At 43.6% G+C, this 24,913-nt stretch overlaps 1 protein-coding gene across 1 annotated transcript in view; it reads left to right on the top strand.

Moving 5' to 3' along the window:
* The first annotated feature begins 422 nt into the window (after positions 1–422).
* FAT4 (FAT atypical cadherin 4) overlaps positions 423–24,913 on the top strand; it is a 123,043-nt gene continuing 98,552 nt past the window's right edge. The window contains exon 1 of the mRNA XM_053940696.1: positions 423–5,717. Within this exon, the coding sequence (XP_053796671.1) occupies positions 423–5,717 (5,295 nt within the window). The remainder of the gene's footprint in view (positions 5,718–24,913) is intronic.

The raw sequence follows: 24,913 nt of genomic DNA, 5'->3' as shown, positions 1-24,913 counted from the left end.
CAATGGGCGGCCGTGGGGGGAGCCGGCCCGGGCGTCAAGAGGGCCGGGATCCATGAGCGCCGGGCAAAGTTGGGTCCGGGCGGCCGTGGATTACGGACCGGCTCGGCCGCCGTGCGCCCGGGCATGCCGGCGGGGCGGCGGGCACCGCGCGGGAGCGGGGGGCCCCGGCGGTAGCAGCGGCGGCTTCTGAGCGGCGATGCGGCGCGGCGCCCCCGGCCGCCCCCCAGCCCCGGAGCGGCGGCGGGAGGAGCGGCGGCAGAGCCGGAGCGTCCCGTGAGCGCGGCGCGCCGCTGGGTCCGCTCCCGTCCGCGTCCGGAGCGCAGCGTCCGCGGGTGCCGAGAGAGGCGGCGAGCAGGGCAGCGGGAGCGGGGCAAGCGGCGGAGCCGGGTCGCCCCCTCGGGGCGCTGCGCCCCCGGGTCGCCATGGGCCGCTCCCCCGCCGCCCGCGGGCCGCCGCCGCCGCTGCTGCTATCGCTTCTGCTGCCGCTGCTGCCGCCGCTGGGGAGCGCCGCCGCCGCCGCGGAGCCGCGCCAGGTGTTCCGGGTGCTGGAGGAGCAGCCGCCCGGCACTTGGGTGGGCACCATTGCCACCCGGCCCGGCTTCACCTACCGCCTGAGCGAGCACCACGAGCTCTTCGCCATCAACGCCACCTCGGGCGCCCTGCACACCCGCGCCACCATCGACCGCGAGAGCCTGGCCAGCGACGTGGTGGACCTGGTGGTGCTCTCTAGCCAGCCCACCTACCCCAGCGAGGTGCGCGTCCTGGTGCTCGACCTCAACGACAACGCGCCCGTCTTCCCCGACCCCTCCATCGTGGTGACTTTCAAGGAGGACACGGGCAGCGGGCGCCAGCTCATCCTGGACACAGCCACTGACGCCGACAGTGGCACCAATGGCGTAGACCACGGTTCCTATCGGATTGTGGCCGGCAACGAGGAGGGCCGCTTCCGCCTCAACATCACCCTCAACCCCAGCGGCGAGGGGGCTTTCCTGCACCTGGTTTCCCGTGGAGGGCTGGACCGGGAGGCCACCCCCACCTACCAGCTGTTGGTGCAGGTGGAGGACAAGGGCGAGCCCCGTCGGCGAGGGTACCTTCAGGTCAACGTCACCATCCAGGATATCAATGATAACCCCCCCATCTTCAGCCAGACACTTTACCAGGCACGAGTGCCTGAGGATGCGCCTGTCGGGGCCAGCGTTCTCCAGGTGACTGCGGCTGATGCTGATGAGGGCACCAATGCTGACATCCGCTACCGCCTGGAAGGAGGCGATGGCAGCGGCACTGGGGACGGGGCTGGCAGCTTCCCCTTTGAGGTGGACCCCGAGAGTGGGGTGATCCGCATCCGTGAGCGCTTGGACTACGAGATGCGGCAGCAGTACTCGCTGACGGTCCAGGCCATGGACCGTGGGGTGCCGGCGCTGAGCGGCCGGGCCGAGGCCCTCATCCGCCTGCTCGACGTCAATGACAACGAGCCCCGGGTGAAGTTCCGCTACTTCCCGGCCACCTCCCGGTTTGCCTCTGTGGATGAGAATGCGGCCCCTGGCACAGTGGTGGCTCTGCTGACAGTGAGTGATGCCGACTCTCCGGCGGCCAATGGGAACATCTCCGTGTCGATCCTGGCGGGAAACGAGCAGCGGCACTTTGAGGTGCACAGCAGTAAGGTACCCAACCTCAGCCTCATCAAGGTAGCAGCCGCGCTGGACCGGGAACGCATCCCAGCTTATAACCTTACTGTGGCAGTGGCGGATAACTACGGGGCCCCACCACCACCTCCAGGCTCCCCCACTTCTGTCTTTTCCCCCGACGGAGCGGTGGCAGCTCCCATGAGCCGCTCCTCGGTAGCCAGCCTGGTGATCTTTGTGAACGACATCAATGACCACCCGCCTGTCTTTGGGCAGTCGGTGTACATGGTGAACATCAGTGAGGACGTGCCCCCGGGCAGTTACGTGCGGGGCCTCAGTGCCACGGACCGTGACTCGGGCCTCAATGCCAATCTCAAGTACAGCATTGTCTCGGGCAATGAGCTGGGCTGGTTCCGAATCAGTGAACACAGTGGGCTGGTCACCACGGCTGTCCCCGAGGGTGGCACTGCCAGCCATGCCACGGGCACATCCAGCTCCAGCAGGCTGGACCGGGAGACTGCTTCTCAGGTGGTGCTCAATGTCAGTGCCCGTGACCAGGGGGTGCAGCCCAAATTCTCCTACGCACAGCTGGTGGTGACTATCCTGGATGTCAATGACAACAAGCCTCTCTTCGGTCACCCTGAGGGTTACCAGGTGTCCTTGGCTGAAAACTCCCCATCAGGAACTGAGCTGCTTGTCCTAAGTGCCACTGATGGGGACCAGGGGGACAATGGGACTGTCCGCTTCTCCCTGCAGGAAGCCGAGCCAGCGCTGGTAGCAGTTGGCCCCTCCTCTGTGACCCCTCGCCAGATGTTTCGCTTGGACCCGCTTTCAGGCAAGCTCAGCACCATCTCACAGCTGGACCGGGAAGAGCAGTCTCACTTTTCCTTGCAGGTCTTGGCCACTGATTTGGGCTCTCCTCCCCTTTCTTCAGTAGCCCGAGTTAACGTGACCATTCTGGATGTGAATGACAACAGCCCTGTCTTTTACCCGGTTCAGTATTTTGCCCATATCCAAGAGAATGAGCCAGCTGGCACCTATGTGACCACCTTGTCTGCCACGGACCCCGATCTGGGACCCAATGGGACAGTCAAGTACAGCATCTCAGCTGGAGATACCTCCAGGTTTCAGGTCCATGGGCAGACAGGGGTCATCACAACAAAAATAGCCCTGGACAGGGAGGAGAAAACTGCTTACCAGTTGCAGATTGTGGCCACTGACGGTGGCCATCTTCAGTCACAGAATCAAGCCATTGTCACCATCACTGTCTTGGACACACAGGACAACCCCCCTGTTTTCAGCCAGAGCACATACAGTTTTGTTGTCTTTGAAAACGTTGCCCTGGGTTACCACGTAGGTACTGTTTTTGCTTCCACCATGGACCTTAACACCAACATCAGTTACCTCATTACGACAGGTGACCAGAGGGGTGTGTTTGCCATCAACAGGGTGACGGGGCAGATCACCACAGCCAGTATTATTGACAGGGAGGAGCAAGCATTTTACCAGCTGAAGGTGGTTGCTAGAGGTGGGGCGATAACTGGCGATGCTGTAGTGAATATAACTGTCAAAGATTTAAATGACAATTCCCCACACTTCATTCAAGTGGTGGAAAGTGTAAATGTCGTTGAGAACTGGAAAGCTGGGCATACCATATTCCAGGCCAAAGCTCTTGATCCTGATGAAGGTGTTAATGGCATGGTCCTTTACAGCCTTAAGCAAAACCCAAAGGGCTTGTTCTCAATCAATGAGCAAAGTGGTGCTATAAGCTTAACGGGACCGCTTGACATAAATGCTGGGTCTTACCAGGTTGAAATTCTGGCCTCGGATATGGGGGTGCCTCAGCTGTCCTCTGCTTTTATCCTGACTGTCTCTGTCCATGATGTAAATGATAACCCGCCTGTGTTTGACCAGCTTTCCTATGAAATTACTATTTTGGAGTCAGAGCCCGTGAATTCCAGGTTCTTTAAGGTACAGGCTTCTGACAAAGACTCAGGAGTGAATGGTGAAATAGCTTACAGTATAATTGAAGGAAATGCTGGGGATGCCTTTGGCATATTCCCAGATGGCCAGCTGTATATAAAAAGTGAACTGGACCGTGAGCTTCAGGAAAGATATGTTTTACTGGTCGTTGCTGCTGATAGGGCAGTAGAACCACTCAATGCTACTGTGAATGTTACTGTGATTCTGGAGGATGTAAATGATAACAGGCCCCTTTTCAACAGTACCAACTATGTGTTTTATTTTGAAGAGGAACAGAGGGGTGGGTCATATGTGGGTAAAATAAATGCTGTAGATAAAGACTTTGGGCTGAATGGTGAGGTCAGGTATTCATTTGAGCATATGCAGCCAGATTTTGAGCTGAACACAGTAACTGGGGAAATCAAAAGCACTCATCAGTTTGACAGAGAAGCTCTCATGAGACAGAGGGGAGCTGCAGTATTTAGCCTTACAGTAATAGCCACAGATCAGGGGTTGCCAAAGCCTCTGAAAGATCAGGCAACTGTACAGATCTACATGAAAGACATCAATGATAACGCCCCCAAATTTTTGAAAGATCTTTACCAAGCTACTATATCAGAATTGGCAGCAAATCTGACACAGGTGCTGCGAGTTTCAGCCTCAGATGTTGATGAAGGGGTTAATGGGTTGATTCAGTATTCTGTAATCAAGGGAAATGAAGAAAATCAGTTTGTAATAGACAGCAGCACAGGCCAAGTGACCTTAGTAGGCCGACTAGATTATGAGGCTACTGCATCGTATTCCCTCGTTATCCAAGCAGTAGACTCTGGAGTCGTTTCCCTAAGTTCGACTTGCATGTTGAGCATTGATGTATTGGATGAAAATGACAACAGCCCTTCATTCCCTAAATCAACCTTGTTAGTGGATGTCTTAGAAAATATGAGGGTTGGTGAACTTGTGTCATCTGTCACTGCCACTGATTCTGATTCAGGTGACAATGCTGACCTCCACTATAGCATTACAGGGACAAACAATCATGGGACCTTTAGCATCAGTCCTAACACCGGGAGTATTTTTCTTGCCAAGAAACTGGACTTTGAGACACAATCTCTGTATAAGCTAAATATAACGGCAAAAGACCAAGGAAGGCCCCCGCGATCCTCTACCATGTCAGTGGTCATACACGTTAGGGATTTCAATGATAACCCTCCTCATTTTCCTCCGGGAGACATCTTTAAATCAATTGTTGAGAACATTCCTGTGGGTAGCTCTGTCATTTCTGTGACTGCTCACGATCCAGACGCAGATATTAATGGGCAGCTAACGTATGCAATCATCCAGCAGATGCCAAGGGGGAATCACTTCCGTATCGATGAGGTGAGAGGGACAATATTTACCAATGCTGAAATTGATCGGGAGTTTGCCAATCTCTTTGAGTTAACAGTCAAAGCCACCGATCAGGCTGTTCCTGTGGAGTCCAGGCGATTTGCCCTCAAGAATGTGACCATTCTGGTGACGGATCAAAATGACAATGTACCCGTGTTCGTATCACAGAACGCCCTCGCGGCCGACCCCTCGGTTGTGATCGGTTCAATCCTAACCACGATTATCGCTGCGGATCCTGACGAGGGTGCCAATGGGGAGGTGGAGTATGAGATAGTCAATGGGGATACCGAAACCTTCATTGTGGATCGCTACAGCGGAGATTTAAGAGTAGCTTCAGCGTTGGTGCCTTCTCAGCTCATCTACAATCTCATCGTTTCTGCCACTGACCTGGGCCCAGAAAGGAGAAAATCCACCACTGAGATGACTATAATTCTGCAAGGGGTTGATGGGCCTGTTTTCACTCAGCCTAAATACATCACCATCCTGAAAGAGGGAGAGCCCATTGGGACAAACGTGATATCCCTGGAGGCGGCGAGCCCGCGGGGCTCTGAGGCACAGGTGGAGTATTACATCGTGTCTGTTCGGTGCGAGGACAAGAGCCTCGGGCGCCTCTTCACCATCGGGCGCCACACCGGGGTCATCCAGACCGCTGCCATTCTGGACAGGGAGCAAGGAGCACGACTCTACCTGGTGGATGTTTATGCCATTGAGAAGTCATCTGTTTTGCCCCGCACGCAACGAGCAGAGGTAAAGGTTTATTCAGTAATTATTTCTTTGTCTTTTTACTCCTGTGTAATTCCAGGATTATGATTGGTTTTTCACTGAAGTTGTGGTGTCAGTGTTGGACATGAGAATTAGCTCTGAACAGCTCATGTAGTGTCTCCAGTCATGGAAGTTCTTGCCATCCCTGCCTGGCTTAAGTCCCTAGGATGATAGGTCTCCTCATACACAGTTACTTTTTTTACCTAACTGACTGATGAGTATGCAAATGGTTTTGTTTCTCTTCCTGGATGTGACAGATTGTAAAACCATAGCATTTCAGTTGGAAACTTCCCTTATCACAAAGCCATTTGCCTTGACTGAAGGGTCTTTTCTGTTTTCTGCCTGACTAGCTTGAAAAGCAATGGGTGGAAACCAGGTTTGGAATGTCATCTGTGAAGTACAAGTGTTTTATTTGCTCTGTTATCAGTCACAGCGCTGATCATTCACACCGTTCCTGCTGTCTTCTGCAGTAATACTGGGAAGCTGGGTGGTGAAAAGGAGTCTTAGGTTTGCTTTAAGTTGCAGCATCCCCTGGAGCTGCCTGCTGCACTTCACCACGAGCTTTTGACTTGCCATTCCAGGAAATTTGGGGCTGGCACTGCTGAGTGGGCAAGGAGAGGATGGTGGTAGTGTGTAGTGGTTCAACCATTTCCCTCTCCAACTGAACATACTCCCTCAGTACTGCACAGCCCTACAGATCCCCCAGCCGTACTTCCTCCTAGGAATTAAGTGTTAGTTTTGGTACTGTGGTGGTTTGCAGGTTTGGGGTTTTTTTTTGTTTTATTTTAGCAAAAGTGGTATTTTCAATTCTTACGTGATAGCTGTGGATTTTTTTCTCTTCATAGCTACTTTTGTTGTTTCTTCTGCAGGTTAAGTATGATATGTGTGTAATGTTGCTCTCCTATACTGGCAGTGACAGATCCTCTCTGAAGTGTTTGTCAGGGAATTTGAGCACTGTTCCATCTCAGAGATGTGATCCCATCCTGCTGTGTGTGCAACGTGCTGCTGATGGTCATGTTTTGACCAACAGTAGTGTATTGGAAAAAGACCTGTTTTAGCAGTGCTGCTGGTTTAAGTAATTAATGCTATTTTTATGAGAATATTCCTGCTGTGCAGGTCTTTGTACCCCTGCTAGCAATTTGTAAAAGAGACACATTTATGATTTTTTCCTTACTCTTGTGTCATATTTTGTCTTGATGGACAGTTGTTTTGAGGGTCAGGCATTTGTCGTTGGGTATTTGGATCACAACTCTTCAACTCTGAGTTTGAGCAAAGAGTTTCTGTACTGGGGAAGGACTCATAGGAGACCCAACCCTATGGCTGCAATATTCTTACGTGTTGTAAAAGCATTTAACATGAGTATTTGCTGAGCAGGGAAGAGAACAACAATTGAAACATCAAACAACTTTTATATTGTTGAATGCAAATCACTTCTGAAATCACAAGCAAATGTTTTATTCTGTAAAGAACATTGCGAGGCATAATCGGGAGTTAGAATTTCCTATTAATGGTTGTATCTTTATGGCCTCTAAAATGTGTCTTCTCCCAAATGTAATTAGCTTACTGTGCTTCTTTATAAATGTATTATAAATTATAATCAGCTTTCAACTTCCAAAAACATAACCATATGCAGTGTTCTGATGGGATTTCTGTGGAAGGCTTTTGCTGTCCAGCACAAGAACTGCTACAGTGACATTCTGTGTGCAAGCTGACTGTCAGTGGGTGCTGAATAAGCAACACAGCTTTTTTTCACATATTAATATTTTTTTTCTATTTTATTTCGTTTGTTGGTTTTGGTTTGGATTTTTTTTTCATGGGCAAAAGATGTGAATATTGCGTATTTTCTGTCTTCTCTTATGAAGAGTGTGTTGGGTATTGTATCTTGATATGGTTAAAGAAAAGGGAAAAATGGTAATAGCATATTCTTAACAATGTCTACATGATTATTCCTCATTGCCTGCTATGCTCTCTGCCCTGATGCCAGAAATCATCTTAATTGCACTGTGGCACGTGAGTGAACCACTGAGCACGGGGAGCTGCCCAGTGCTAAGCGTGCTGAGATTGGCGAGGAGAGCAGTGGGAGTAAGGACGTTAATAGATCTTTTGTCTAATACAGACTGCAGCAGTGGGTTTGGGTGACAGATACCTGGTGTGAAATACAGGTATTTACTGTTTTGAAACAATGACTCAGCTTTGTCTTGCCAGCAGGCAGTACAAAAGAAGAGCAGGCTTGCGTGAAACCACTTGCTCTAAAAGTGAATTAATCCTTGTCCTTCGGAAGTGGTGTGATTCCCCTCCCCCCCAGAAAAATTCTGTCACTAATTTATTTTATTTACCTTCTAAAATAATATCAAGTATATGGAAAAGATCCACCTAGTGCCCTAACAGAAGAAAGTGTCTTTTCAATATTTCTCATCCATCCCTGGGGTTTGCCCTAAGGGATCAGACTGAAGACCCACTGACTGCACAGCTCCCAGGGTTGTATGTAGGTGCTTTGTGAACAGTATGTCCAAGGGCAGAACTTTGCAATGGCAGGATTGTGGGGAATCCTTGCTGAACCCAGAGCAGCTGACATGCCTTGAAACCGAAGGGTTCTGTTATTTTCAGTAAAGTAACAACAAAAGTTTAGGAAACAAAAAGATTTGTTTACAATTCGTGGTTTATTTTTTCATCACTAGCTTTTTATCTTGTGTATGTTTCCGTGTTTGTTGTTACTAAATGGAAATAAAAGTGGTGGTGGTGGGGTGTGTATCAGGAAAGTGCAAGTAGTGAAGTAAAACTTTCTTCAAATACCAAATATTTGAGATTTGTAAAGAAAATGCAAGTGCTTGTTCCAGTGTATTTTACAGCTAGGTGGTAATTTTGGATGGTAGTTGTTGAATCTGAAAGCTTGTTTTTTAATTTTATTTTGGATTTTTATCCCATTTGTAATCTACAGTGACAGACCAGGTGATTTGACATTGTATGAATGTGTTTGGTGATTAGTCTCAGCTTTTCCCTCTGTTGTACTAATCATTAGGTTAATACCGTCATCACTGTTTTCTCATGTAAAAAAGAATAATGTAGGTGTCCTAAAGAGGTCCCTTCAGTTTGTCATTCCATAACTTTCTTAATATTTCTGCTGGGGAAAAAAAACCTCAGCAACTGCTAAACTCCTTTCTCTTGGCTTTCCAACATAAATCCTCTTTTAACGTTTTGGGCAGGGCTGAGGGTTTCACCACCATGATTTCATATTTAATATAGAATGACTAATGCCTACTGGCACCACTTGCACACCTCATGGCTCCCATCAGCCCTGCCTCCTCAAACAAGGACTGTGTGCTGCTGGATATTTTGGGTGGCCGTGTGTTGTACCCTGGCTTGTGTCTGGCAGCAATAATAGGAGCCCAGGGACAATACCTCATCTTCTGTGCTGTGTAACCAGGGATTAAGAGGAATTAGACAGGATCTCCAGTTTGTGTGTTTAACCCTTCAGTGCATAGCTTCCTTGAAGGGAGCTGTGGGTTTGCTAGGAACCAGTAGTCCTTATGTGTATCATTTAGAGTGATTTATATATCATCTATGCCAATTTAGAGGGGGTAACACTTCGGGAGGGGAGTTCCTCGTTCAGTTCAACATCTTTCATATACTTCAAATGGGTTTATAGGTCCCAAGGAAGGGAAGAGGAGGGTGTAAATGAAGAAGGTGTATAAACTTCAAATGAAAGATTTTGTGGTGGTATTGATTTGAAAATGGAAATACATGGAGAGGCAGATCAGTGGTTGCGTTAGTGTTTTTTACCTGGGAATGTTAATATCCTCTCAAAACAGGGGGATTGTCTTCATTTGCAGAAAGGCTGTAATGAGATGCTGGGTTTTCTTTTGCACTGCATTTGTAGCTTCATCTTGTGAGTGCTTCATGATTGCTGTAGGCACACAGTCTGTGGTAATTGGGGTGGGGCTGCAGCAGAGCCTCATCCCCAGTGGGTACAGCTGTGAGAAGCAGCTGAGCAGCATTGACAGCAATGAGCCATGGAGTGCCCAGGTGCACTGACCAACCTCCAAAGGGAGCTGAGGGCACACAGGTGCAGTGCATCAACATCAGGATATAAAAGGTTGGGCTGAAGAACAAGAAGGGTAGATACTTGCAGCCTTCTGGAGTGGTGTTAATCTGTGTGGGTTGAAGCTTTCTGGAATTGTATGGTGACACTCTCTGTGTTGTGGCTGTCTCAACTGTGACAGATTGACACTGTTGGGAATCCTGGACTTTCAAGCTGGGGAAGTGTTTGTTCCTTATTCAGATAAGATGTGAGGATTTCAGACAATGCTTGGTGAAGATCTGGGCATTAATGAAGAAAGGTAGAATGAATGGCCTTGGCCTCCTGGAAAGATAATCAGAGGAGGTTTTGCCTTGACTCAGTAGGAACTGCAGCCAGTGCCATAAACCTAGGATTGCATGGTGTAAATAGCTCATGTGGAGCTTTTTGTCTCAGCCCAGGCTGTGTGCTGTGGCTGAGCTAGCTGTGTCACTCCTGCATCCCTAGTGCTGGGTACTGCTTCAGGGGTGTGGTGTTCCTCACCATCCCCTTGAGAGAGGAATAGGGGTGGCCTGGTGGTGCAGACACTGAAGGTGCTGCTTTTCCAGCCAAGCTGGCTAATGCAAGGCTGTAAATTTAGTAAGGGAATTAGAAATCCACTTCAGAGAAGTCTTATCTGGCATGTCTCATATTTACCAGTGCAAATAAGAACAATGGGGTTCTCCTTGTATTCATGCTATTTATAAATTGGTTCATTCTTTAATGATACATGGCACATCAATTGTTGCCTGAAAAAGGAAACTGCTTATGAAATGTTGGAGTAAACAATGAAAATCTGCTGCCTTGTCCCACCTCAAAGACACTTTTTTCCCTTCCTAAAACTGATATTGCTGATTCTAAGAAATGTGTAGTTGTTTAAGTTACTGCTGTCATTTGCATGATCTGAAAAAGGATCTCTAAGCTCTCCTTGAACTAGAGTGGGAGATGAATGTTCCTTATGTGGAAAACTGTTCAAAACCAATTTGTATGTTTTGATTCAAAGTTGGCCCTTTTTTCATCCTCTCTAATTTATTTAATGAATCCACCTTGCTAAATGTTCTTAATATCTAGAATTTCTCATTTCTTTGCTATTTTAGCAGCCTTTGGGCATTTTTGCATGTGAGGTCACCTAATAATTTTTATGTTAAAAATCACTAGACTTCTAAAAACAACATTCTTTATTACGGAAAATATTATTTTTCATGTGTCTCTAGTGCAAACACTAGAAATAATAGCCAAAAAAACAGGGCAAGATTTTCATGTGCTTATTTTTGCTAAGTGTTAAATTCTTCATACAAATCTCCAAATCTTCTTGGGTCCTATCGATGCTGGTAAGTGAGTCCTTTTCCATGTAAAGTAATATCCCCAGGGCTGAGGGAGTGCAGGGTTCTTTCCATTCACTAGGTGAAGCAATGAGTGGCTGCCTGTTTGCTCCAAGAGTTGGTCACCAAAGCCTGCTTTGCCCTCTTGGTGTCCCCAGCCCTCACCTGTATCTTTACTGGGGCAGAACTGTGTTGGTGGTGGTGTCTCAGATCTTTGCTCTTGTTCTTGTCCTGTTTCTTGTGCAGTTTCTCTGAGATTGCACCTCACCAAAGGATACTCATTCCCTTTTGGGTGGCAGAAGTTTCCATGTTCTTTCCAAGTTTGAATTGCCACTTCCCACCCCTCCAGGAGCAAGGTGTCCAATTAATTTCTATCAAAGCAAGCCCTTGGCATGAAATAGTTCTGCTGGTACAGTTTGTTTTAACTGTGTCTAGACTAGGGAGCAGCATTACTGTTAACTCAGTTTGGTTTCTTCTTCAGTGCAAGACCTTCTTGTGTGGAGTCAAGCCCTAACACACTCATGTTCCTGTTAAAAAATGGAATTTATGGTGACTAAAACTGAAGCGAAACAAAGTGTTTTCTTCACATGTTCCCCAAGTCTGGAAAAGCAATGCTAGATCAGAATGGTGCATTGGTGCCATACTGATTTGTTTCAGTGAATTTATAGCCTGACTGGGCTTTGCCAAGAATAATACCAGAGACATTAGAGAAACTGTGTCTTTGTTTTACTGCGACATTTCTCTCTATTCTAATAAATCTTATTTTTAATTAGACCCTCAGTCTAGACTGTCAGGCAGGTTTGTTTTTACAGTGCTCTATTTTTGTTTACTTCCTCACAGCAAAAACATTCCAAAAGGACAGTAGAACAGATGGAAACTGATAGCCATGATCACGCTGTAAAAATACATTGAGCTGCATTAGTTAATGCAAAAGAATTTCAAAGGGCCTGTTATGAAGTGGTAATTTATGTGCCAACAGCTATGCAGAAAGTAATGGAAACAAGAGTTTGCCTCAGCATTTCATGTCCTGTAGCTGTCACACATGCATGCTGATGTCAGGTAGGCTGTGTCTTGTATTGACACAGTCTTAATAAGTAATCTTGATCTTAAATAAGTGTGCAAGGGTTCTGCAGCCATCCAGACCTACAGACAGAAGGGCATTCAGCAGCTCTGAGGCTCACAGATGGAAAGATCTTTGGGGGCTCCTTTTGGAGAAGAGCATCTTCTTGGAGTTGATCACTTTCCTACACTCTACACTCTGTCCCAAAGATGGCATCATCCCATGGGCAAGTTTGGGTTCTCTGTGGTGGCCATGTGATGATAATATGACTCCCAAGAGCCCTGTGAAGCTGATTTGGATTCTCTAATAGAGCTGAAGCACAAAGATGGGGTTTTTCTCACAGATCTTTAAGTGAAACAAATGGGAATAGATTTGTGATGTGCCATATATTAAGCCTTGTAAATAGTCCCTCTCCAGCTCTCTTGTAGCCCCTTTAGACATTGGAAAGTGCTCTGTCCCTGGACTCCTCTCCAGGTTGAACAGCCCCAGCTGTGTCAGCCTGTCCTGACAGAAGAAGTGCTCCAGCCCTCATGTCATCTACTTCTTATGAAGTTGTGTATGAATGGCGCTGATAAAACTGAGCTGGAGACTTTGTGTTTTACAAGTTACTTCTGACTCCTTTCCAGGCTGTTAGTTGGATCTCTCTTTTATGGGGCATCCTAAGAGTACAGTGCGTGACTGTCTCTGTTGCTGATGGGAACCAAGAGGGGATTTATGAGCTGGGTCAGGACAGCAGCTGCTTTTGGAGTCTCCATCACCAGATGGAGCCTCACAACTCATTCCTGTGCCCTCTCCTGGAGAGCAGAGCTGGACCAGCAGCACCCATGTGCATGTCCTGCCTTTGGGAGCGGGCTCTGCAATCCTGCCAGAGACCTTCTGCCAGGTGTCACATATGGAGCTGCTCTGGTCTGGGTCATAACTCTGCTCCGATACTGCTGCTGATGCAGTAGTAAGTTTGTCATCTACTGTTGAAGCAAAAAATAACAAAAGACAACTTTCAACCCAATGAGTTATCCTAATGAGTGTTAGTTTTGGTTATAAAATAATTTTAAATTTTTTCCTCAAGGATTTCTTTGAAGATAATTTGTTCAAATTTTAATGCTTCTGAAGCCTTTTTAAAATGTTTCTTTGTCTAAAATATAAATGAGAAGAACATTTATTTAAGGTTTTAAACAAGTGCTTTGTACCTAGTCCTCTTTGGGTTTTAAGGCAAACATTTTATTTTTGGTAGCTGCAATACAATCCAGGAGAAGACTATTAGTTCTAAGAACATGTATATGATGTTTCACCTACCCAGATATGTAGTCCTCTTTCTAGGCTATTAACAGAATTTATGTCCTGCTTGTACCAAATTAATTTAAGTAGCATCCAACACTAGATAGCGCTGAATTACACAGAGACATGCTAATTGGCTTTCAGAACAAGAACTTGATGTGCAGCATCCTGAAGCATTTGGGGAAAGAAAAAATCCAAGTTCACATCACAGGGCATGTATGTGTATTAGGACAGAAGAAACACTACTTTAAGCTGGAGGGGTGTGTTTGCCTTAGGCACTGTGTATGGGGAAATACGTGGTTCTATTTCCTTAGGAGTGTACTAGGAGATAAATTGTTCCTTGGAGAGCTGAGCTGAGTGCTTTTCATGTCAACTCCTTTCTGGATCATTTTGGATAAATTAAGAGAATTCTCCTGAAACAGTTCAGAGGAATAAATAAGATGCCAGAGCTGTGCTGCACATCTGTAAGTATATGTTTAAAGCTTGACTTTTCCATAGGGGTTTTCTTCTATAATATTACACTTCAGGGTTCCTGGTGTTTTCCCCACTTTCATTCTTTATGCTTTTCAATACAACGTTTCTTTTTAATCTCTCAGTGTCATGCTTCCTGAAATATTGAACACACGTTGCTATTACAAGGCTGTTTAGAAACAGAAGGCAAACTCAGTAGTTGATTGTACTCTTACTGTTTTGAGACCTGCATTTCTGAGTGTATTTAAATGACTTTTTTTTTTCCTGAGCATGATTCTATTCCCTTTGAAAGTTGCCTTATAAATGTTTTTATGCCTGCTTACTTTGAGGAAAGAATTTGAAGCTTTATGATTTCAGTGAACTAATTAATGAAAATCCAGATTTTTAACCCCAGTTAGGGTCATGTCAGATTGTCTGGAAACTAATTAATGGTGGTGGTGATTTTCTTACCACTGTTTTATTTCTTTAGCAGTGCCCTTAGCTCCTGCATTTGAAACTTTTGAGGAATTAGCCTGTTTTATTTTATTTTTGCCTATACATTTCTAAACTCCAGATAATTCCTATGGTCAGCACTGAAAGTTGTGTGGGTTTTTTGGCATCTCTTTGTTTTTTGGACCAAGTTATCAAGTGGGGTTTCAGTTCTTCAGAATGAGGTTAAGTGATTGTGTTGAGATTGTAATTAATTAAACACATGCACCAATACCTTGTTATTTCTAGTCCTGGAATTAACAGACACAGAATACTGCCTGACCTGTGCCAGCAGAGAGGGGGGAGGAAGAGGGAGGGGACTTTTTCTTGCAGGGCAGGATGATCTGGGGTAGGAGCAAGCTGCACACACATGCCTGCCAAAATGCTTGGATCAGACTAAAGGAGCACAGATGGCTGAGGCTGATAAAGGTGTCTCTTATTGTGTTGGGGTTTTTTTTTCCTTCTCCTCAGCACTGTTTTGAGTTTGTGTGTGAGGGACGAGTAAGAGGGGAGGAAGACAACTGCATTGTATAATATGTTTATTTTGATACATTTTACAGCGTAGGAAAGGAGTTGTGTAAATTCAATACTCCTCGGTAGGATGCCAAAGGCTGGAGCTGAGCCCTCCTTTTAGGTTTCTATAACAAATGAACAATAATGGATCTTCAGGGATTTATGTCATGCTGTCCAACCTTCAGTTCTTATCTGCTAATAGAAAAATCCCCATCCACTGCCTAAAGTAGCTCCTAAAAATTGGACTGAGAGGCCTTGGAAGCACGTGGCTGCCTCTGCTCATAACAAGCTCTCCTCTTACATGGCCCCTTTGTGTCTCTTGGATCCCCAGGTGATTTATCATTGTGATTATTTATTTATTGCCATGTTTTATGATAACTATGTGTAAACATTAGGTGCATGTGTGTATATACAGAAGACACACATGTACAAATAATGTCATGACCTCCAAGAAGGTGGTGCCCAGCTCTGCCTCCAGTTTGCTTGGAGGAGGAAGCCAGGCCACCGCAGGACAGGAATGTGTTAAAGAATAGCAAGTCCCACAGACTCTTAATCTGGGCAAATGCTTAATTCTTAGCATTTGTTATTTATTGTTCTAGAAATTAACTGGTCACTGCTATCTGGAAATGTCATGTCTGAACTTTAAAGCTGCTTGAAGAAATAAATCACTGCCACCAGACATGGTGGCTGCTCCAAGTCTGTCAGAGCTGTTCCACCCATGAGCAACACCATCCATCAGGGCAAGGCTGAGGAGAAGGGAGTAGAAGCAAGGCCTTTTTTCCCTCCATCTATTTAAAGCAAAATCTTTAGAGAGGCAATTTCTTTAGGGGGCCCCAAGATTGTCTTGTAAATGATGGTGGTAGTGTAGCTGCAAATCTGCAAGGTGTTCTTCCTAGTGAGCATGGAAGAAAAATGGTACTTGAGACTTCACACTAAGGCAAATAAATTTAATTTTGAATATCTTCTTTTTTTTTCAATTTGTAGTCATTAAGTTGAAATACCACCGTTGTTTTTCATAGAAGCTAAGATATTAAAAACCTAATTGCAAAGTCATACTCCTAATGGTGTAACTTAGCTTCATCCAAATCAGGGCTACTTTGGTCTGTTGTCTTCTAGATATCCTTTTTGTCCTTCCTTGATAATCCAACATGTATCTGTTTTTAAAACGCCCATGGAAATACAATTTACAACAGTAAATGTGCCCCAAACTGATAGTCTTTCCTTCTGAGATTTAGTGCCATAAAAATGAAGTTGCTTTTCTGATGCCATGAGATCTCACATGTGTAAACAGTCTCTTCTAAAGACACATCATAATATTATGATTATTAATTGTGGCTACCACTATACAAATAGAAAAATAAATGCAATCCAGCTACATTCCCTTTTCTTAAAAAAAAAAAAAAAAAAGCCCCTTTGTGTTCGTAAGAAAATGCTACCTTGTTTTCTTTTCCTGTGAAAATATGACATTGTTATTACAGCTTTGGCTCTCTAATGGATGTATGAGCATGAGAGTCTGGAGTAAATAAAAGAAATTATTACTAAACAGTGGACTGGCTTTCATTTGAGTTATGCTAATTTTCCTTTGCTGTAACTCTATTTTATTTAGTTAAATTGCTCTTAATTTACATTGGTATAACCAAACAGAAAATAAGACCCTGAGTACATGAGAAGGACTGTTGTGTAAATTAAAATCTATATTGAAAGTGACATGGGGTAAACAGTAAACATCTAACAAAAAGCTTGGTCCTTGCCAAGGAAATAAGGAAATCAAGACATTCTGCAGTCTATAGTTAGGCACTTTACATAGCTGGAGCTCTGTAAAAAGGAATAGAAGACAACTGTGTTAGCACAGTACTCCAAGGAGAAGATCTAGGGATAAATTTTTCTGTGAGGTGAGCTGCAGGACAGCTTAATGGGGAGCAGTTTTGTGGGAGCCTGGGTTGAGAAGTCAAATTCCAGAACATAATTTGTAAACAAACACATTGCCCCCTGCTCATGTAGTTACAAATAATTGAGTGTTAATTTAGAGGCTTTCTGTTGTGGCATAGTTTTAAAAATACAAAAATTGGCTGTTTTTTCTGACTTACATTGGGGTAGGTACTTGATGTCCACACAGGGACTTGTGTTCCTTCTTAAAGTAAGCCACTATATTTGGGATTTGGCTAAATTTCAGTAGTTGATCCTGTAGTAGATGCAGGTTTCTGTTTATATTTGGAATAGCAACCAGGAAATCCTTCTGGAATGCTAGAGAACAGGTTGGTGTTGACAGGTCCACCTTTCTGAAGCTCCAACTTCACCTGCAGATGGAAGGGTATGAAATAGATTATGTGAAATTCAGTGGTTCATAAATACTTAATCATGTTTAGGTGTCAATTTCCTGATAAGAAATTCAGTTTACTAATAGTTTTTTTTTTAATTTTCATTTCAGAAAGTTGTATTGGAATGAAAGAATTGCTTTTAGTGGGCTGAAATAGAACTTTCACAGCCACTCCAAAATCAATTTTATTATGATTATATCAAGTATGTGTGTGTATTTCTTCAGCTGTGTGTGTATTTCTTCATTTGAAAACCAGAAGGCTGGTGTTTAGCATAAAGGATTTTGAAACAGAAACAGTGCATTAAATTTCCTTTGCAACTTCCAGAGACATTGATTAATTGGGACAGTCAGCATGGCTTGCTTTTAGAAAGAAAAAGCTTAATGATTAACTAAATTCTTTTTCTGTCCCCCCACTGAGCATATAAAACGGTTATAAAAGAATGTAGAAGAGCCACAGTTGGAGTTGTTGTTGTTGTGCACAATAAACACACAGGCAAATATTTCACAATATGCTAAATGTAGCCAGAAACATTAATTTCCATGTGATAGCTATCAAGATCTTAATAAAATCATGCATGCTCCAGGTCATTTGATGGTTTTAGAAGAGAAAAGCTGTCACAGTCTGTGGATTTTAAGTTAAGTGACACCTACATTGAACAATTTAGCAACTCTTCTTTTTGCGTTTTGCTCTGCTGGAATTGCAAACCAGGGATTTGATAATTTTTTACCAATTCTGAGCCAAATGACATTGCTGTAGCTTGACATTTCTAAGTGGTGAAAAGTAACAAGGCTTGAGATGTGCCCTTTCCAATGTGAGGGTTTCTTTGTCATCTGAGGAGAAGAGAACTTTGTCCTGTAAGTAAGGGAATGGTAACCTTGTCCAACACAATTGATAACAGGTATCATATTCCACTTGTAATTCCAGTGTTGTTGCAATGATTGCATCTTGCTGAAAAGTGTAATTATGTGGCTCCTGAATGAATTCTACACAATATCCAGGGTTTTGGAGATACCAACATGTGTGGGACACCACAATTTTTGCTCCTGTTCAATAACATCATTTGCAATTCTCTGCTTTTAAACCAGGAGTCTTGAGATAAGTTAGTTTTGGAAAACTCTGCTCTATTGGGGAAGAGTTGTCTTTATGTTAGCTGATAGCACTTTGTAAATTGAAGTGATTTCTTTCTTTCCTTCCCCCCAGTCATCTGAAGGAGAATAGTAGGATATAGCTGTGTGATTCACCACTGCTTTACAAGTACAAGAGTTTATGTAATCTAGTGGCAGTCTTGAATCCATTTAACAGATGTTATGTATAGATTTAGGTGAAAGTTACACCAGGTTTTAATTTATATGTTTTGAAAGATATATCCTATGTTGAACTACTTTATAAATATGCCATTGTAGGCTTACACACAGAGTAAATGCCCGTCAGCAGCTTCCAGCTCAGTGTTCTCATCTAATAAGTCCCTAAAAGTAATTTTCCCTCTAAGATACTAAACTCAGCCAGTGGTAGTTTCCCAGTTGCCAGCTTGTGCACGCCTAAGCATTTGAAATTCCGTTTTATCACAACAGAGGATGGCATTAGGTCTCTTAGAGTGTGTGAAAATCTCGTCAGAAAGATTTACGGCTTCAATCCGAGCCTAACATACACTTCTGAGGGATTGTTTGTGTTACAGGCTGATAGGTTTTGTCTGGCTCCCCTGGATTTTGAAAACATTGGTGGGATGGTGACACGCTGATGAGATGGTCTGGTGGTCTCTTGTATTGAGGATTTACTGTCTTTTGAGGAATGTAAATTCTGCTCCAGGCTGCTTTGCATTAATTTTTAATGATGACAGTGGCTCTATATTCTGAAAGTGGCCTGCACTGGACATTGGTATAAAAGCATTAAACACGTTTGGAGCATCTGGACAGTCTCCTGGGACTTTTTGCTTTCTTGTATGGCTGTTTTGGGGTGGGAAGGGATTCCTCTGTAAGGCTGGACCTTGCCCTCAATGGGAAAGGCCACCATACTGTATCCTTGGCATAACTGGAGCCACAGAATAACCCATTTTCTTTAGAATTTTCTCTATACTTAGCCTTCATCTATTCTTGTTTGTCTATAAAAGTCTGTTCTCTTTCCTTATATCTTTTTTCATAGTTAAACTTAACATTTCTCTTTAATCAAACAGAAACTCATGCTTTTACTTTTTAACAACTTAACTTCTGTGTTTAGTAGCTATTGTTTTGAAGCCAGAAATGTTGCAGTGGTTGGGTTTTGCCTGTGCCTTGCAACAAACCTGCCAAAAAAAAAAGAAATTTATGTAAAGATTTAGTTAGTGGTGCAACAGCTCCCTCATCCTAGGAGGATACTGGGTTCCAGGAATGAGTGGAATGAAGGAATGTAGCTGCATCCCAGGGCTCCAGGACAAGTCAGGGTTGTCCACAGCCCCAGTGGTCATTGAGGATGAGCACTTGGCTGATTGCAAAGGGATTTTCCCCAGGCATGGAGGTTGAGATCTCTGTCAGCAGAGCAGATAAACACTCTTGTGTTGTGTAAATGTCCTCTTGCAGAGTGTAGAGACCCTCCTGTAGGAGAGCTGGGGAGACAAGATCAGGGCAAGGAAATGGGATGTGTCACCTTCCCCAGGGAAAGAGATGGAGCCTCTGGTCTATTTAAGTACTTTTACTGTAGAAGACAGGTACTATTCTTTTTTCTTGAAAGTTTTCTCTGTCGTTGGTGGCACCCATTGGACTTACACTCCACTGTTAACTTCCAAATGTTAATTATCTGTGTGTATGTTCAAGTAATCATTTGTATTTATTGTTTTTGTTTAACACTTCTTCCTGCTCTGTTACTGGCAGCGGTATTTGATTTATTTCTGTGATTAATTCTTGCCCCTTTGATATCAACAGATCCTTTAAAAAAAGAAGAAAGAAATCCTAACAATAATAGTAGCATTCAAACTCCTTTTTTGTTCCAGTGCAGTGGTGAATATTCCAAATTCTCCATGGTAATAGAGAAGTATTTCAGAAGCAAATACCTTGCCAGATCTTTGCATTTTCACTACAATTATTGCTAAGGAGAAAGAGTACTTTATCGGCCATAGGCTTTGTAGCGCCAGAACATGGACGTTTAAAGCTGATGCAAATGAGAATTCTCTTTTCATTGTGAGTTTACTGCTGAAGCAGTGCAATTTTTTTTTTAAGAACCAGGGTTCTTTTCTTAGAAAAACTTGCCTGGCATCTCTTTAGTAAGCGAGTGGCGCGGGGCATCCCTGCGGTTTCTTACAGGCGGAGCAGAAAGGTCTCCTCTCCTGGGCCAGCTCTGTTCCGCAGGGATTATGTGCTTTAGCTGTGATCCCTTTGTGTGCTGCATTCAGAACTCTGCTGCTCAGGGCTGCAGTGACCACGGTGGGACTGTCCTGCTGACATGGAAAGAGCAAAGGCAAAAAAAAGAGCTGAGCGTTTGGCTGCTGCAAAGACAAGTCATTAACAAGGATTTTTATGGATTTGAATCATAGAATGGTTTGGGGACAAGGGACCCTAAAGACCATCTAGTTCTACTCCCACAAGGACACCTTCTGCAATACCAGGGTGCTCAGAGCCCTGAACATTCAGCCTGGCCAAATCCAAATCAGTTTAGCATTTATTTTTTTCTTGGATATTTGCTGGTCTCAGGCAGGCATCTCCCACCTTTGGTGTCACATCTGGCCTCCACTGCAAGCAGGGAAATAATCTGTTGCTCCTGGAAGTTCTGCCTGATCTTTGAGTGGCACAAATAAGGGTTTGTTCCTACACTGTAATTCTTACAAAATCAAGTTCTTGGAACTGCAGAGCTTCTGTACATTAATCAAAGGCACATTCGAGTTGCAATAACAAGTACATTGTTTTTCCTGTGATAATGTTGTGTTTTTATTGTTTCATTCTTGTCATTTAATCCCATAACAGACTTTCTACTTTGGTCTGAATTTAGAATTAGTACTTGTATCATTAAACTGGTGTAATATCTGTTTATTCTACTTTGAGACTTTATGGGATAAACACTCCCCTTTCAGAGCAAATATTTATGTATTTATTTATTTTAATCTAGGTTTTTTTTACTAAAAATAGCTCTTGTTGAGTAAGAGGTAGTAATGAATGCAGCACTGTCCTTGACCAGGCTAATTACCAAATATTTCAAATTAAGGCTATTCAGCAAGTAAACCCATGAAAGAAGTGATCTAATAAAAAATAATGTTTAAAGAGCTTTCATCTTCAGTGAGATTACTTGCATGAGTCAGTTGAAAAACATTCACCTTTGTTCACTGACATTTAAGAAGTAAGTAGCTTGGAGCTACATGTTATGTTGTAGTTAATAACACTTGTTTAACTACCAATTGTTTTGTCTGTAGTACAGAGGATTAATTCTGGAGAAGTTATGTATGATAGCTAATTTGATATTTAAGACTTCCTTAATTGCTAGGGTAGAGGATTACTGACAGTGAAACTTTAGAAGAATTGCTATGCCCATTATTAGTAGTAATAAAACCGCCTCAATTCCCTTTATTAATATGCATAATATCTTATTAAAAGTTTGTACACCTACCAAGTTTTGCCTGCAAGGCAGTGGAGCTCTGTGAGACCTGGGCAGACACTGAATCCAGCTGCTGAAGTATAATGCAAGATAGAGTGCATGGATTTGTCTGCATTTGGATTAATGTATTAAGAGTCTTTTTTTTTTTTTTTTTTTTTTTTTTTTTTAATTAAACTGCTCCCTTAACCAGGGTTTGATGGGCATTCCTGCCAGGATAAGAACATGCATGTTGGGTGGAAGAAGAAACTAAAAAACTGTTTCATGCATTTGTGAGAGCTGAACCTTTATGAGAGCATTGCATTTGGGTCTGTGATGTATGTGTGCCCCTGTGTCAGCTACAAAAATGTGTGTAGAGGAGAAGGAATTTTACCTCTCCTTACAGGCGTCAATGAAAATTTCATGTTGACAGGTTACTTTTTGAGACATCATTTTTTTGTGGATAAACATCTCAATCCAAATGGTGTATTAAGTGTGGAAGATGGTAGGCATGGGTAGAAATGGGTATCATTATATCATCACCTTTGAAGTATTTTTATGGCTGGCATTGGAGTTTGTGTTGCTGCTGTGCCCCGAAAAAGATGGTGTGTTTTCCTGGGGGATAGCATATGGATAACTCTTGAATGTTCCTTATGATGTGCTCCTCAAAGCTTTGTGTCATGGCCCAGGAAAATTAACAGGGAAGCAGAGAAAGGCCACAGTAGGGAAGGATAAACTTCTGGTCCAGGTCTGCAATGCTAGGCTTGAGTCCCAACACGGGCTCTGTCATGCTAAGGGGATTGCTTGGTCCGTGCTGTGACAGCTCACCCATAATTTGTTGGAAATATTAGTCACCTGCTAGTTCAGATTAATGAGCTTTACACATTTGTGTTTGGCAGGTTTGGAATAGGTGCTGCCAATTTTTTCCCTGTAGTTTGAGAGATAAGTGCACCTAGCAGCACACCCTGTAGGGAAGTGATCTATACCAGTGCATGAAACCCCTGCATCTGCCCTGTTTGCTGGGACCTGGTCCCTAAAGATCAGAGAGCCCCAGTGTCTGCTGCTCATGGTCATGTCTAAAGGGAGTTTTCTATCCATTTGACTTTGAAATACTACTTTTAACTAAAGGATTGCTAAAGACTGGGACTCTGTCAGTTAAATATTGTGCTGATTTGCTGCTCTGTGTAGTTAAAGAGCCCACATAAGAAGAATATAAGCTTGCTACTGAAAAAGAACCATCTGTGCGGGTAGTGTTTATACTGCACTGTTTTGAAACATTATGAAGACACTAGAATAAGCAAACTAAATTTTTACTGCCTTCTACATGATCTTACTCAGTTCTGAAAGCTACCTGCTTGGCTCTGAAGCATAATGTTAACTTCTAGAACTGTTCAGTCCATATTACAGGGTACTTTCCTATTACTAGTGAATGTTTCTAGCAGATGGTTCCTGCACCCAAAGGATTTTTTAAACTGATATAAAAGGCACAGCAAATACTGGAATAAGCAAAAAAGGAATGAAGATGCAGGAGCTAGGATTCAAAAGGATGATGGCTATGAGGGGAATCCTTGCTGCATGAACCAGGAGAGCTGCCCAGAGCTGCAGGGGGTTGTATTGGAAGGAGCAACAAGTTTTAGGCACAGAACACCTGATGTAACTCTAGAGACAAGACCAAACTGGAGGTGATGTCTGTTGGATAGAAGTAATGGTGCCTTGGGTGAACAAATATGGTAACTGAGCTGTGACTCAGGTAGCCTTCTGATTAATGACAGAAGATGTCATGTGGCATAACTTATGTGTCATGTCATAACTTATTCTCAGTGGTTTTTTCAGTGTCTACCTGTATTTGGCACTGCTGATATGGATAAACACCGTTTCCTGATGAACCTTGTAAGGTATTTGTTCTCATCCCTGTTTCATCACATGAGGATATTAACTTCAAAATAGTATTTCATGTATTTCATTCAAAGTTTGTATTAAATTGTCCCAAATGAAAGCAAATGCTTGGTTGTCTACATAGTAAAATTTTTAAAAGCTTTGGAGATTTTTGTCTTATATTTTAGAGCCTGATTTTAGAGACATAGTTCAGTTCAGTGTTCTTGTGAGCTGCATATAATTTCTTAGAGACAATCAAGTTTTTCTTACTTAACTTGCTGTTGACAAGTGGCTTTTTTTAAACATAATACTCTTAGAAGGTCATTTGACTTTTGAGGGTTATTCACGTTGTTAACCCAAACACTAAAACCTTGTGTCCTTCGGTTCTGATTAGTGACACTTTAATAAAGTCATTTCAAGTTCAGTAGACTGAATTTTCCACCTTTTCTAATGTTTCTATGGTCACAGGGAAGCGACCTGTATTCAACCTTTTAAATGCAAATCTTTTGAAAGTTACTGTGCAATTTTGCGTACCAGGCTTCTTCATGGGTTACAGAAAGCACCCCTATTTTTAAAACAGCTTACAGCAGTGTCTTTTCTCTTTCTTTTCTGTTTTCCTCCTCTCTTTCTTTCTGGTGATGTGACAGCAATTGACTAAACTTGGGTCTTTTGGGATAACAAAGGATAGAGAAAAATCTTAAAGGTTTTTATTGCCTCACTTGTTTTTTGGCTGGGCCAGGACAGACGAAGGCCTTTCCACTTGATTAGATAATAAGGCTAACGTAGTCTTTGAGTGAAAAATATCTTTGCATTCTGCTCTTCTTTTTTCACTAACCCCAAAAGAAGGGGGGGTGGTGAAGGAGAAAACTATGCCTAATCAGCAACAATTAAATCTTTCATGGGGAACTCACTTTGGAGGAATTAATGCATTTTGTATTGCCTAACAACTCGAGTGAACATTAACAACACGTGAGAACTGAGAGGAAGAAAAATTATGGTGCTTTTTTTTTTTTTTTTTTTGGTTCTTAAGGAACAGGGAAGGGCAGGTCATTGACTTTTGATTTTCATGGGAAGATTGACTTCGGAGTGCTCGCATATCCACGAGCGGAGCGAGGGGGTATTGACAGCTGGGCTTTGGGGAAGGGGGGTGTGGGAGCAGGGATTGCACCATGGCTTTTTGGGGAAAAACAAGGGAGGATGGAGAACAAAGCCTAGAGAGAGGGAACAGTAGCTGCAGTGTCCTGGGCTGAGGGGCTGCTGCTCCTTGGTGCTGGATGTGTGTTGTGCTTGGACTC

The sequence above is a fragment of the Vidua chalybeata genome, chromosome 4 (genome assembly GCF_026979565.1).
Source record: "Vidua chalybeata isolate OUT-0048 chromosome 4, bVidCha1 merged haplotype, whole genome shotgun sequence".
NCBI lineage: Eukaryota > Metazoa > Chordata > Aves > Passeriformes > Viduidae > Vidua > Vidua chalybeata.
Note: the sequence above shows the minus strand (reverse complement) of the source record. Positions and strands in the feature narration are given on the sequence as shown.